We start from the raw sequence: 15,318 nt of genomic DNA, 5'->3' as shown, positions 1-15,318 counted from the left end.
GGAGGCGTTGACGAAGTCCATGAGCCGGATTCGAGCTGTCTCACGAAGTCTGTCGAGTGCTGCGTTGTCGGCGACCAGAATGGACCCAAAATGCCTTGGCAACGGCAAGTCACTGGAATTCAGAGAAAGGACTGCGGTGCAGACCAGCAAGGTCTGAGGGACTCACCCAGCAAGGGTAAGTCAGGGCACGTCTGGAGTAACCAGGAAAGCCCAAGCAGAAAAGGAGTTGCCTTCGTGGGGACCTGCTAGCCAACGGGCTATAGATCGCGAAGGAGCCTCGAGCGGTCGCACTTGGAGCTGGTCCACGGGTCACTCGCGGAGTGGAGGCCAACAATCTTCGCTGCAGGTAGTGCTCAAGGCTGGGGCTACTCCGAGTCCAAAGCACAGCTTCGAGGAGGACCAGGAAGATAGTGTTGCTGCAAAAGTTCACGGCGTCCAGGAGTCACGGTTCCACGCCACCCATGATAGCCACGGGCCTCAGCTTTGCTGTGGACTCAGGGTATCCTCGGGGAAGTCTGGAAATCCACCTCTGGTGATGCAAAGACTTCGGCGTCCGGCGGGAGCTTCAGCGATGCAGCCCGGTCAGTTGCTTCTTTGGTGCCTGCCAAGCATGGGAGTCACTCCTTGACCCCAAGGGAGATTTCTTCAGTTTTCTAGTCAGGATAGAACGTCGAAGGCCCAGGATTTATGTTGCAGAGTTTTGTCCAGGGTAATCTAAAGTCCTAGGGACTGGATTCCTATATTTATAGAAAGTTTAGGGGATGGACAAACTCTAAGGCCCCACCTATGGGTGGGCCTGGAAAGAGGGGTGGTTACACCCATTTCCTTCGTCCAGTTTTGCGCCAGAGCAGGGGCAGGTAGCCCCTGCAACCGGTTTGAACTGGGCTATGCACAGGGACAGCAAACGTGCCCCCAGTGCAGGACTTCAAAGCACCAGAGAGTGCTCCCGCCCAGCCCCAATATACATCTGCCTGTCTGGGGAGGTGGTGACACCTCCCTTCGACAGGAAACCTATTGTCCAGGCCTCCCCTGCCGGTGTTTCGGTCAGCAGCAGGAGGCCAGACCCGTGTCTGTGGCAGAGGCATCCATTTTGTGATGCCAGGGCTCAGGAAACTCCTACCGGGTTTGAACAGTGTGAACATGTCTTTCCCTCTAGAAGGGTGGAATGCTACCCCCGCCACCAGAACTGGCAGGGGGTAGTATTACAAAGTGTTTGACACCAAACACAACATGTTTTGATGCAGCCATTCCAAAGTTAGCATTTACCGCGAGGTTATAATGCACTTAAGAGTATATGGTATGGCTGTGTCACAGAACAGCCATAAGGAAGGATTTCCGAAAGCTGCAGAGGGGCTCAGCTCAATCTTGGGCACACTCTCACATAAAACCAAGCACTCTGCCTTCAGGATGGTCAAGGCCTGCCATAGGAGTGGCTTACAGGTTTATATGTGTCTGTATATATGTGTGGATATAGGTAGCCTATACCACTGTAAGGGGTGCAAGCACACCCTTACTCAGGCTGCAGTAGCAGACCTGTGGTGCCATTTTGGAATGCTTCCCAGGGGTGGCATAATACATGCTGCAGCCCCTGGTAGGCCTCTGAGGTACCTATGCCCTAGGTACATAGTATACCATATACTAGGGGCATATAAGGCACTCCAGAATCCAATTGGATTATGTACCTAATGTACATGCAAACCATTTTAGAGAGGAAGCAGCTAGGCTGTGGTCCTGATTAGCAGGGCCACAGCCAGACTAAGGTCGAAAAACAGTGAAGCACCAGCAAAAAGTGGGGGTACCCATGTGAAGCAGATCCTACTCTCCTACACTCACCTCAAGCAGGTAAGTCAGAGCATGTACCGAGCAAGCAGGGGAGCCCACTGGAGCCAAAGAAGACCCTCAAAAGGACCCACGGGCCAAAGGCACAGGAGTCGCAATAGGACCTCGAGCAGCACACTAAAGGATGAAGGCCCACGGTGAAAAGGATGTGATGCAGGCAAAGAGCTTGGCTGCAGGAGATGCTTGAGGTAGGAGTTTCTTGAAGCCCGAAGATCTCTGGAGGAGAGAGTCAACAAGCCTTGGCAACGGCAAGTCGACGCAGTGCGCAGGGGTTCTGTTCCAGCGGTTCCGACGAGGGGTACTGACCTCAAACTCGGTGAGAAGACAGTGCAGGCCTTGAGGGAGTTGCTGAGCCTTTTTAAGTCCGTGGAAGCCCAGGATCAGTAGACCGGTCAGCTGCATTGCGGGTGCCTGCAGATGCAGGGGAGTGACTCCTTCACTCCACGGAAGATTCTTTTGGGTGTCTTGAATGTCAGCCGGCCCTGTGAAGAACCTGTATGGAGCACAGGCACGGACGTTGCAGCAGACTTGCAGGACGACGAGACCAGGAGGAGCAGGAGCCTTCCCAGTTGCAGTCTCGGTCTCCAACGCGAAGCATGGCGAGATCCACAGTGACCAGACGGTCGAAGTTGAAGTGGTATGTGATCTGAATCTTGTCCCACGATGAATCTAGGGATCCATCCAGAGGTAAGCCCTTAAGTACCCTAAGGGTTGGAACGATTTAGGGGTGCCTCCCAGAGAAGGGGCTGGAGAGTAGGGAGGGTGCTCCCATGTCCTTTGTCCACTTTCGTGCCAGAGCAGGTGCCGTCTCCCTGAACTAGTTTTGACTGGAGCATGCAAGGAGGGCACCAAATGTGCCCTTCAAGCAGTCTATGAGTGGCACTCGCAAGCCCCCCCCACTCTGTTCCAATAAACTAAGTCCTGTCTGGGAGGTGGTTACACCTCTCTGTGAAAGGATACCTATTGTCCTGCCTTCCTCTGTTTGAGCTTGGCTCAGCAGCAGGAGGGCAGAATCGTGTCACTGGTCGGCAGCAGCCATAGTTTGCTGTTCGGATCTCAAAGACTGGCACCGAGAGTACTGAGAGCCTCCTGGAGGAGCTTTACAGTGCATGGAATCATACCTACCACACTGTTTTGATACCAAACACGACAGGGTTCGTTACAGCCAGTTTAGAGATGGTCATCGCGCAATGACACATGGCCACTCTATGTATCTCAGTGGCTGATGCACTTACAACCCGGAAGAATGGACTCCGAAGGTTGTAGAGGTGTCCTTCTCATGCAGGGGCACCCTCACACTTAGAACCGAGCACCCTGTCTTCAGGATTGAAAAGCCTGCCTTAGTGGTGACTTATAGGTTTTAAGTGCAGTGACATCAGATATGAGGATACTTACATCTGTTGTAAGTGGTGCTAGCACCAGCTTACTACAGGCATGCAATGGCAGGCCTGTAGTCCCACTTTGAGTGGTCTCTCATGGGTGGCATAATACATGTATCAGCCCATGGGAGACCCCTGGTGTACCTATGCCCAGGGTACCTTAGTATCATATACTAGGGACTTGTCTGGGTACACCAGTAGCCAATCTGGACTGAACCTAAGTATTCACCATGTCCAATTTAGAGAAGAAGCACAGAGACTGGGGTCCTGGTTAGAAGGATCCCAGTCAGACTAGTCAGAAAAACATACTGACACCAGCAAAAAGTGGGGGTGACCATGAAAGCAGATCCTACTTTCCTACACTTTGGCTGACTCTTCAGACATGTTGTCTGTCCTATTTTACCTTCGGCAGTGGAGGTCAGTGACTGCACCTTTGATCATGATGGGATTCACACTGAACTGCATTTGCACTTTAGACTTTAGGAGGGATTACCCCTATGTAATAAATTTGCACTGCAACATTTGGGCCTGATTCGTTACATGCAGCTCCTGATGTGAATTAAATGGACTCACTTGGGCACTTTAGATCCCTTGTGGTATTCCTTTATTACTATGCAAATAATTTTCACACTTAAAATTGGTTAAAAAAACAATAGGTCTTACTCCACTGCTCTGGGGTTCAAGGTATATACTGGTTAGCATTTACCCTTTAACTGTTTGAGAAGTGAGATGCTGGTTTTCAATTTTTTATGGAATGATTCAATGAGGCCTTGAATTCATAAGGCATTTATTACAGAGCCTCTCATTATGACGTATGACCTGTCGTTGGGTTTTTTATACATGCTCACACAGAATGCACTTGTTTATAAAGGATTAGTCGTATATTAATCATAGTTTTCCCTGTCACTGATCTTAGTTGAGGTTTCTATGACTCTTTTTAACTATAGCTGTTGTGACATATTTTAACTTACCTGTATTTTTTTCCTAGTTTCTGTTTTGCTTTTTCTTGTTTACATTGTACATTGAATGTATGGTTTGCAATGATTATAATCGTGCGAAAATCTGGAGCAAGATGGCGCCCGAATAGCTCACCGCGCTGCCCGCCGCCCGCACCATGTTGGTCTCAGTTGATTGGCCATCAGCTATGTGTCCTGGAGTCTGGCTCCTGATCAGAAAGCTGCTGTTCCTCGCACTGGGTGGACGCCAGCGGTTCTCCCGCGGTTTCGGATCTGATCCGCAGAGCGGCAGCCCGATTTCGTTGGATTATTTCTTGACGGCCACTGTAATTTCCTTCCTTCATTCTGCGGCACCTGCTGAGGTTGGGCAGGCCTTACCAAAAAGGACATCACAGAGGAGCAACATGGCAGCTCAAGGCGCAAGGGGTACTAAGACTCGAGATCTTTCCGCGAGCACCGGAGTTACTGGTACGGTTGCACTGGCACTGGACTTCGAAAGCAGCGCCAGAGGTAAAAGGGACATTGGAGGAGCTGGCAAGAAAGTAGTTCAACGGGTGACTTTGAGAGATGCACCCAAAGAAGGGGGGGTGGCTCTCAACCCTCTATTGCAAATTTGTTTCCCCCCTCCTGTTCTATGAGCCCTAAGGCAAGGAGTACTGTTGACCCTGATAATGTGGTGGTACCCTCTGAACCAACTACTGAGCTTCTGGATTTAATGCAGCCACCGACCCGCGGGCCCCCCACCCCCACCCTAACCTTGTTGCTGGCCAGGAATGACTCCTGTGCCTTGAACCAGTGAATCCGGTGGCCCGGCCCGATGCAGTCGCTGCCTCCCAGGTTTTGGGGGATCTCAAAGGAATGATCAGCCCGAAAGCTTCAGCCAAAGGTGTGACTGTGGACCTTGTGGGTCAAGTTGGGAGGCCCGGGAGGAACCGGGACAAGGAGAAACATCCCTACTGCCGCAATAATAGAAAAGGGCATGGCAGCAGGAGGACAGTAATTACGACTGATTTTTTCCCCAGAGCTGGCGGGGGAACATTTCTTTTCGGGCACTGGTGGATCGGACTCCTCGTCAGTGGGAACTCATCTTCAAGCGATGATGCACAGTCGGACTCAAATTGCAGTCGCACCACGAACGTGGTAGGCACCTCGCAGCGACGGAGGACTATATTAAACAAGCAAAATGGGAAACAGCACGAAAGCCACAGCCAACTAAAATGGGATTACTCTGGCACGCAGCTTACCTTTCCTAATGGAGAGAAACCTCCCAGGGCATCTGGGTCGGACAGAACCAGGACAAACACAGAGATAGAAGAATAACCCTTTTTGTCTGCCATTCTGCTCTCAATCAAGCAATTTCAAGAAGAAGTTTGGGCGGACAATACCCATGCAAAGGGTGAGGCCAAAAAACTTCAGCGGGGGGATAAGGAAACTGAACAAGACCTGCTTAGATATTGCTCAACGTATCACAATGATCGAAAATTGCACTGAGAGCCTTGAAGCTGAAGTTAGCTCTTCAAAAACGCAAAGTATTTCCCAAGGCGCTTGCATGACTGATGTCATGTGGAAGTTGGAGGACCAGGAGAACAGGCAGCGCCGGACCAACCTCTGACTTTTGGGGATCCCCGAAGGAGTTGAAGGAGACGACCCCCGACGGTTTATCATAAAGCTTTTGAAAGGTGCATTTCCTGATCATCCTAACTGGAACTGGGACTCAGAGATACAAAGGGCCCACCGATTTCCTTTTACAATCAAGAAGCAGCATTCTAATGATGGAGAGAAACTCAGAGTCATCTTGGTGCATTTTGCAACTTTCTGCTAAGACAATTGGTTTATGAACACGCTCGTCCAAACAAAAATTTTTTTTTTGAAAGGATGGTCTTTTTTCGCTAAACCAAATTTTAGTCATGCTACTGTCAAACGCAGATGTCGTCTCCCCCACAGTTGTTTGTCCCTTTCCTAAAGCTAGAAGCCCAAGTTTATTTAATGAATCCGGCTAAGCTTAAAATCATTTTAAATAACACTAATTAAGACCCAGGATTATCTTAATGAAATTAAGTCAAAATCTGGGCATAGTCAGCACTCTTAGCAAAAAATTCTCTGATTTTGAAACAGAGATTTGATATTGTTTCATTTCTTGGGGGTGTGAGTGAGGGTAATGGCGGCAAAAGCTAGAATCTCTCAAATCAATTTGAATCCGGCCAAGTTTGACCTACTGGTTAAACTACGTTGCTTGGTTTACACGGTGGGGTTGGGTGGCGGGGTTCTATTTTTAGTATCCATCATTCAGGCGAGTCCTGATTGCTCCGCTTTTGGGGGAGGGGGGCTGGGAGGGGATGGGGCAGATCTAAGGACCCACACTTTGAAGCATGTTTGTACATGTGCCAAAACAAGGCTTTGTTGTTGTAGAGTGTTTTGGGATTGGCCTATTTTGAGCTCTTGGTTTCTGTATTTTGCCTTTGTTTTTTTTTGCCTACGTTTTTGTTTTTCTTCTGGTATTTTTTTGTTTCATAAGTGCAATGGAAACCGATATAAATTAATATGTCGAACTTATCGTATTTTAGAATTGTCACTCTTAATGTCTGTGGGTTAAACGATTTGCGAAAGAGGCAGAAGGTTTCCCAGGGATTACGATTGCTGTGGGCAAATCTTGTCTGCCTTCAAGAAACACACATTGAAGGGACACAGGCTGGTCTTTTAAACACGCTGGGTTATACTTTGATAGGAGGAACCTCACAGAGTGCTCGTGTTAGAGGAGAAGCTATTTTAGCCCGACGCAGCAGTCTTTTCCAAATTATTCAAACTAAGGCAGACCCACATGGGAGATGGGTTTTAACAGAGTGTAGGCCTTCATCTAAGCCTTCTTTTACCTTATGCTCGATATACGGTAGCACTGCAGCCTACCTTGGGGTAATTAATTGGCTTACAAGGGAGCTGGCACACTGGCCTCTCCCCATTATAATTTGCAGGGACTTGAACATTAATCTACCCTGCAATTGGGCCGTGGCTAACCAACGGCCCTATACAGGTCGAAAACCCAAAGTTCTACAGGCACTGAGGAATCTATTTCACGTTCATGGGCTAATTCATGTATGGTCTCATCTGAGACCGCTCCATTTAGGATACACCTATTATTCTGCCTCTCATCAATCACATGCCCGCCTAGAGTACTTCTTAGTATCTGCCTCGCTGATCCAGGCTGTTAATATTGAGCTTATCCCCCGTTTTATTTCAGATCATAATCCTTTCATTTTAGGGGTGAAGGGGATACTCCTCAGCAAAGAAATCTATGCCTGAAGCTTTGAGAGGGCCTTACTATTCAACAAGGAATATTGTGACCATATTAAAGGCTGGATTCAGGAGTTTCTGGAAAGAAATAACGGCTCCGCTCAAATAGGGGGGGTCTGGGACGCCCTAAAGGCATATATACATACTCTCCATTTTTCACTAAGGAAGAATAAAATTGAAAAACAGCTGATTCAAGAGCTACAAAAGAAATTAGCAAGTGCAGAAGAAAACCTTATTGGGGCAGTTCAATAAAGGAAGGATATTGAGCTGGCAAATTTAGAGGATGCGGCAGCTAGTGCAGCAATTGGTGAAATCTTAGCCAAGAAAACCGCTTCCAAGTGGACTGCTGCCAGAGAAAAGGTGTATGAATTTAGTGAGCAAATTTGGCCACCAGTTAGCCTTGAGAACTATACAGCACATTACTAATAATGGAATACACTCAATCAGAGACCCGGTGGCCAGGGTAATCTCCGAGCCAGACAATATCCGAACAGCTTTCCGCTAGTTCTACCAAGGCCTGTACACCGAGAAAGGGGTCGGCACAGTAGTATATAGACAAAATGCTATTGATAATTTCTTAGATCCAATTTTAATATCAAGTTTGAACCCAGAGAATCATGAATTTTTAGAAGGCTCCCCCTCTTGGGAGAAGATTGCCACCGCATTAACTAGTTTACCTGATGGTAAGGCCGTGGGCTCTCTGACCTTATTCCGGTCAAATTTTATAAAGTATTTATTGATCAAATCAAAGATACATTTAAAACCCTGCTTGAACACATTTTTAGAGGCTCGCCCCCTCCTTCTTCTTGGTCACTGGCTAAAATCATTATTTTACCAAAAAAAGACAAACCTCTCCAGGAAATGGGCTCCTATCGCCCAATAACCCTAATTAATGGAGACTCCAAAATCTACTCCAAAATTCTAGTTTCCAGACTATTGGTTGTACTTGAAAGACTAGTTTCTAGATGGCAACATGGATTCATTCCTAAAAAAAAGCACTACTGATCATATAAAGAGATCTATTACATTGTTTGATGCTACACAGGTTACTGGAGACCCGATGGCATTAATCTTGCTTGATGCCAAAAAGGCCTTTGATCTGGTCTCCTGGCTTTTCCTGTGGACAATCATGCAAAGAATGGGGTTAGGGCCCGGTTTTATTCAGGCTGTTAAAGCACTGTACACAAATCCCGTGGCTAATGTTGTGATGAACGGGGTGCAGACAGAGCAATTTGCAATTACATAGGGGACTCCCCAAGGCTGCCCCTCCTCCTCTCTGCTCTTTGCAATGTATATTGACCTGTTTATCAAGAAGCTAGAAACGAACCAGGGGATCCTTCCAATACATAGGTATGCATTCGACACCAAAATCATGGCTTACGTCGATGATTTAGCACTTGTGACCCCTGATCCCGCAAAAGCAAATGAGGCAATTGAATGCGAGGCTCAAAGCTTTGGGGAGGTCTCAGGCTATGCTTTAAACAAGGAAAAAACTCAGATCATCGTAAATGAGAAAATCAAATGGGTTGATCACAGGGTGGTTATATCTTGGGGTGAATATTTTGTCCAATATCAATACAATTGTTGAAGAAAATCCAGCCTGCTTAGCCTAAGAGATGAAGAAGTCATTGCATCGGCGAAACAATTTACATCTCTCTTTAGTGGACTGGTGCAACGTTTCAAAAATTATTTTTTCCCCGAAGATTTTATATTTCTTTAGAGCTATCGCTCTCGAATTCACAAACCCAATGTTAAACAAATTTGATAATCTTTTTACACAGTTATGATGGGTCTACTCTCACCCTAGAAGTATTTATCACTCCCTAGTGAGAGGTAGGTGGGCGCTTCCAAATATAAAACTTTACTATTGGGCCACTATCATACAGATATGTCCTGTATTGTTGCGGGATCATTCCCAAGCACGAACAACGGAACTTCCTTCCCCGTTCGAGATTTTAATTGACCCAGTAGCTTGGGGTTGTTTGTGGCAGCAATTAGAATACGGATACTTTAAGAGAGTAAGGTTCAAGTCTCTTATGGGGACCTATAAGATTTTTACTGCTGTCCGCAAACTATTAGGGATCGGAAGACTGAATTACTATACTCCCATTAGAAACAATGAGAAGCTGGACGATGTATTTGGGGGACCTTACTTTGCAATTTGGTTTAAAGCAGGAATCAATAAATTGGGAGCTTTCTATTCCTCTGACGGGGTTATGGCTTTTAAAGATCTTAAAATAAAATTTCGCCTTTTTTCAAAATGAGTTTTTAAATACTTATCTATTAGGAACTTTTTGCAATGTAACGTAGGTAGGTCTGTGGGGTTTGTCAATTGCGAACTTATGGAGAAATTATCTGAGCCTAATGTACCACGAATCGGGACTATTTATGGTATTCTTAAAAGCCTGATGCCCGATGACCTGAGTAAGATCTCTGGGAAATGGCAGCTGAAATTAGGCATTACGGATAATGCTTTCCTGCAAGCTCTCCACTTTGCACAAAGCGATTTACTTTTGGCTCCCTTGCAAACCCAGTTTTATAAAACTTGTTTTTTTTTGTACAATACCCCGAGTAAAATTGCAAAATGGGGGTTGGTACTAAGTGCCCCTGCTGTTTACAACATGGTGCAGATTCTGTGCATATGTTTGCAACTTGGTCCTTTGTTGGAAGATATTTTGTTTATATTTAAGATAGTTTTATTCCAAGATGTTCTGCTAACACCTCCTACTATTTGATTGGGAATACTGGATACAATAGAAAGAAACAAGGGAGGGGCCCTGATTTTTATTGCTATGGCTATACACTGGTTATGTATTGCCTCGGCAGGGCTGCATCATAATCCACCTTCTTGTCAACAGTTGTTGGCCCGATTACTATCAATTTACAGTTTTGAAAAAGCAATATACGCCAAGATGGGTATTCACGTAAAAAAAAAGGGACTGGTTATTTGGGAACCATTGACTAAGTGGTTTCGCCAACTGTCTTTGCAATAAGAGAGGTGTGGAATCAATTGTAGTTAAACCAGGGGCTCAGGCAAACAAAGCTATATGTAGTGTATACTTGATAAAATGAATATTTATATTTGCATATACATTTTTCCACCTGTGCGAGATCCAAAGATTGTCTCTTGCCCCTAAGCTGCTGCACTAGCACTTTGCACCTCGCATTGTATAACTCAGTTTATTTTAGATTATCCTGGGATATCTTCTGTGTACTTTGTTATCTATGTAAAACGCCCTGGGGGAGGACTAGTATTGGTTTAAATTGTATTGTATACGGAGTTGGTTCTTGGCACATTGTACTTTAGGATTTGGGGGTTTTCATGCACTTCTCTCGGCAATCAGTTTTTTCTCTCTAGTTTTTATGCATTTAGTGGTGTACATAAGAGTAATCTACACAGAAGGACTTAGTCTGGATTTTCACTTACAGTTGTTGTTCTGTGTGGGGCCGGGGGTGAGGGGGGGTGTTCATGGGAGAAGATGCCAATTTGTTGATTAATTATACTCAGTTGTATATGAATTAGAAAACGACAATACATTTTTTTTCAAATAAAAAATAAATAATTCATCATGCAAAGAATAAAAACCTTTAACCTTCATACCTTTATGATGTACGTAAATGTGTTCATGGGCATTGTTGTCTGAGGGAATGTTTTATACAACAGTAAAACCTACTAGCTTTTGTAAAGCTTGTTTTACTCCTCAATGCCAAGAGCAGAAAGGAACTCAAACCTTATAAGGTATTAACATAGCATAATAAAGCTTAAAAGGTTGAGTAAGTCTGGATGTCAAATTCCACCCCTGACAGACTATAGTGTGATTTTCAAGTATCTTTGAAGTTAGCTAATAAAATAAAGAATTAGGTGTTAAGAGGAATGGCAGGGTCTTGTCTACTAGGTGTTTGACAAACAATACAGTCAAATGCCTGGCAATGCCCTACTGATAACTACGGTGATATTTCAAATGTGAGACCAAGAAGAATAACAAGTCTCACCTTTTCTTCTTCTTCTTCCTCTGAATACTGAGGTACCCATGTATTCTCGTTTCCTGATGTTTCTAAGTAAAAAGTGTTGGGGATGACTTCAGCATCGCAGTATACCAAGGAGCAGGAACTGTTGGGGTTCTCCTTTAAATGCTGATTGTGTCCTTGTACCCCATCTGGATATTTGCTTGAACACCTTGCCAAAAAAGTGATTGACATCAGCTATATAACTGTTAACAGTTCATCACTCTGCACTTTTCCCCACATAGTTACAAAATCATTTAAGTACAAGAATACTTATCCAAAGTGCAAGGAAGTGGCTATTTATTTTCTAAATTAAATACCCTGCACACAAATGCAGGATGGCAAGTTGCATTTGAAACATTAAGGGCCTAATTGCGATGTCATCCGAACGACACCATTGCGGAATGGATCTGCCCAACCATAGGTCGGTGGTTCCAGCCGCTGTATTTGGATGCGACAGCCTTATGGCAGTCGGAAACATACATATTTTAATTACTGCTTGTGCAGCGGGCAGAAAAGGGCTGGAGCACAAGCTACAATTGAAAAATGCATGTTTATAAAAATCCTTGCACCGTGTGGCAGGCACTGATGTTTTGGGAGTCACCATAGGTCCCCCAAGTACCATAGCAGAGGGCCAGGGGTGAAGTGGGCCCTGCTAGAGGCCACCAAAGTCACTTTCCGCCTGCCTTTTTCTGGTGGGCAGACCGCCATGAAAGGGCAGGAGGAAAGCTACAACAGACCCAATTACGATGTCGGGCAGAAAGCCATCTGACAGCTAGTCGGAGGCTTTCCGCCCGACATCAATGGTTTCTTTCTGACCGCTGTACAGCCACGGCCCGTATAGGACGTGCTACCGGGGCGGTGACGTGGGGCGGGGGAGAGGCAGGATGGGGGGTTGTAAAATGCGGCATACGGCCGACTTTAGGTAAGTAACGAAAAAAAAAAGTAATACATTTTGTTGCACGCGCTGCATCGCATTTGACGATGCAGCGCGCGCAACAAAATGAGGTTTTTTTTCCCGTTACTTACCTGAAAGGCCCCTGCCCCTCCCCCGCTCTACGTCACCGCCCCAGTAGCACGCCCTATACGGGCCGTGGCTGCCGCTGTATAACAATCCTGGTGGTCATAGGGAATCCCGTGGGGGGGGATTCCGCTCCTCCTCTGATGGGCTCATAGAGCCCATCATGGCTGCAGGCGGAATGATAATCCCATAATGATGACCGAGTCAGCCTCTGGTCCAACTTCGGGATGACGATGTTTCTTTCCACCTGCCCTTTTATGGCGGTCTGTCCACTATGAAAAGGCAGGCGGAAAGTGACTTTGGGGGACCCTAGCAGGGCTCCCTTCCCCTCTGGCCCTCAGCTGTGGTACCTGGGGGAACCAATGGTACCCCCCTAAACATACCTGCACCACATGTTGCCTGTCACAAGGTGCAGGGACGTTTGTAAACATCCATTTTTCAATTGTAGCTTGTGCTGCGGGCCTTTTCCGCCCACCGCACAAGCTGCAATTGAAAAATGGATGTTTCCGGTAGCATCTAAATACAGCAGGTAGAACCGCCGACCTATGGTTGGGCTGTTCCATTGCGCAACGGTGACGCTCATCCAACTGGCATTGTAATTAGGCTCATCGTAATCCCGACGGTGGAGCCGAGGCTGGCTCCATGGTCATTAAGGGATTATCATTCCGCCCGCTGCCCCGATGGGCTCTCCAAGGCCGTTGGTAGCAGAGTGGAATTCCCCCCCAAGGTTTCCCTCCGACCGCGATTATTGTAATACGGCGGTCAGGTGGAAACCATTGATGCCGGCGGAAAGCCTACAACTAGCTGTTGGATGGCTTTCAGCCCGACATCGTAATCGGACACTAAAAGTGGTAATGATGTTTACAGACTCATCTGCCTTGAGCAGTTCTTTGTGGCAGCAAAGGGCTTCTCTGGCCCCAACAGACTTGCCATACACTTGGGGAGTTCATCCCCTATCGCATCTCGTGCCAGGAAGGGCACCTGCACTGTATCCTCTGAGGGGTGTGGCCAGCCTCACCGGCACTAAAGCTCGCTCTGCAGCTTTCCTATGAGTGCTTTCTTGTGGCAGCAAAGGACTTCTCTGGCCCCAACAGACTTGTCCTACACTTGGTGAATCCATCCCCCACCACATCTCGCTCCAGGAGGTACGCCTACACCGTATCCTCTGCGGGGCATGGCCAGGCTCACAGGAACTAAAACTCGTTCTGCAGCTTTGCTGTGGGGGCCTTCTTGGTGGAAGCAAAGGGCTTCTCTGGCCCCAACGAACTCGCCATACACTTGGGGATTTCATCTCCCACCGCATCTTGCGCTAGGAGGCACACCTGCACAGTATCCTCTGAGGGGGCACGGCCAGCCTCACCGGGACTAAAGCTCGCTCTGCAGCTTTGCTGTGGGGGCCTTCTTGGTGGCAGCAAAGGGCTTCTCTGGCTCCAACAGACTGTCACACACTTGGAGACTCCATCCCCCAACGTATCTCGCGCCAGGAGTCGCACCTGCATCGTATCGTCTGAGTGGGTGTGGCTACCCTCACTGGCACTAAAGCACGCTCTGCAGTTCAGCAGTGCAGCAGTTGACTGGGCATGGCCCGTGCCAAGGACGGGCTGTTTGCACATGTTCGCAGCTGGATGAGGCTGGGGTTGGGCCGCCCTTCTAAAGTCGACCTTCTGAAACCAGGTGAGGAACTATGTGAAAAAAAGAAATGAACTATGGGCCTTTGTTGACCACCCCACCCTCCAAATCCAAACCTATATCTATTGATCTAATGCTGCAAAGGACAATTGGGGTTCTGGCTACAGAAATTGATCTGGCAGAAAGGAGGCTATCACTGAGCGCAGGAGTGCCCTTAGGGGGCCACTGTTATCTTGTTCTTGCTCAACTAAATTAGCAGATGACACCAATGTTGAAGAAGTGGGACCAAGGGCGATAACTGTGGGCCCGATTCACAGAACTAACTTAAGACAAAATCCTAAACTTACTACTTTTGGTATTCACAGAAGTTAGGATTTTGTCTTAAGTTTGTCTTAAGACAAACTTAAGACAGACTTATGACAGACAGACTTAAGACAGACTTAAGACAAACTTAAGACAGACTTAAGACAGACTTAAGACAAACTTAAGTTAGGATTTTGTCTTAAGTTTGTCTTAAGTCTGTCTTAAGTCTGTCTTAAGTTTGTCTTAAGACAAACTTAAGACAAAATCCTAACTTCTGTGAATACCAAAAGTAGTAAGTTTAGGATTTTGTCTTAAGTTAGTTCTGTGAATCGGCCCCTGGGACTTTAGCTACATTAACTAATGCTTCAAATGATTTGCCTAACTCATAGGTCAGTTGTACTGACCCTCAACATTTAGCGGAAAAAACGGATAAGGGTTGCTTATGTTAAACCAACAAAGCAACTAACATAGGCTGCTTCTTCATCCGATATCCTCACTCCCGGTCAGCTGCAAATTGCCAATATAAGTCCTAATAATAATGGCTTTGATCTACAACCTAGTTGGCTGATGCAACTGGTAGCTGATGGAGGTGATATGGTTAAAGCCATTTTGAATGCAGAATTGTCATCAATTTTGGCATGCCTCTTAAATCATAGAATAAGCACAAAGAATTAGGTTAAACCTAATATTGCAGGGGCACAGAACCAGTGAAGATGATGATTTATGTAACTCTAACAAGCCCACCACAAGTTCCGACAGGAGGTTCATCTGTAAGGGTACCGTTCCAACCACCTCTCCATTGACAACTATAACTAATCAAGTGTCTTCTAGTCAGCTCACGACTGAGAACCAGTGGCTGGCTGAAACGTGGCAGAAGGGAAGCAGCAATGAGCACCTA

The 15,318-nt window shown here is 46.5% G+C and overlaps 1 protein-coding gene across 1 annotated transcript in view; it reads right to left on the bottom strand.

Annotated features, from left to right (window-relative positions):
- The window catches only part of KANSL1L (KAT8 regulatory NSL complex subunit 1 like), a 3,005,708-nt gene that overhangs the window by 257,521 nt on the left and 2,732,869 nt on the right, over positions 1-15,318 (bottom strand). The window contains exon 13 of the mRNA XM_085647079.1: positions 11,456-11,639. Within this exon, the coding sequence (XP_085503205.1) occupies positions 11,456-11,639 (184 nt within the window). The remainder of the gene's footprint in view (positions 1-11,455; positions 11,640-15,318) is intronic.

Source organism: Triturus cristatus, chromosome 3_2, assembly GCF_964204655.1.
Source record: "Triturus cristatus chromosome 3_2, aTriCri1.1, whole genome shotgun sequence".
NCBI classification, from domain to species: Eukaryota; Metazoa; Chordata; class Amphibia; order Caudata; family Salamandridae; genus Triturus; species Triturus cristatus.
Note: the sequence above shows the minus strand (reverse complement) of the source record. Positions and strands in the feature narration are given on the sequence as shown.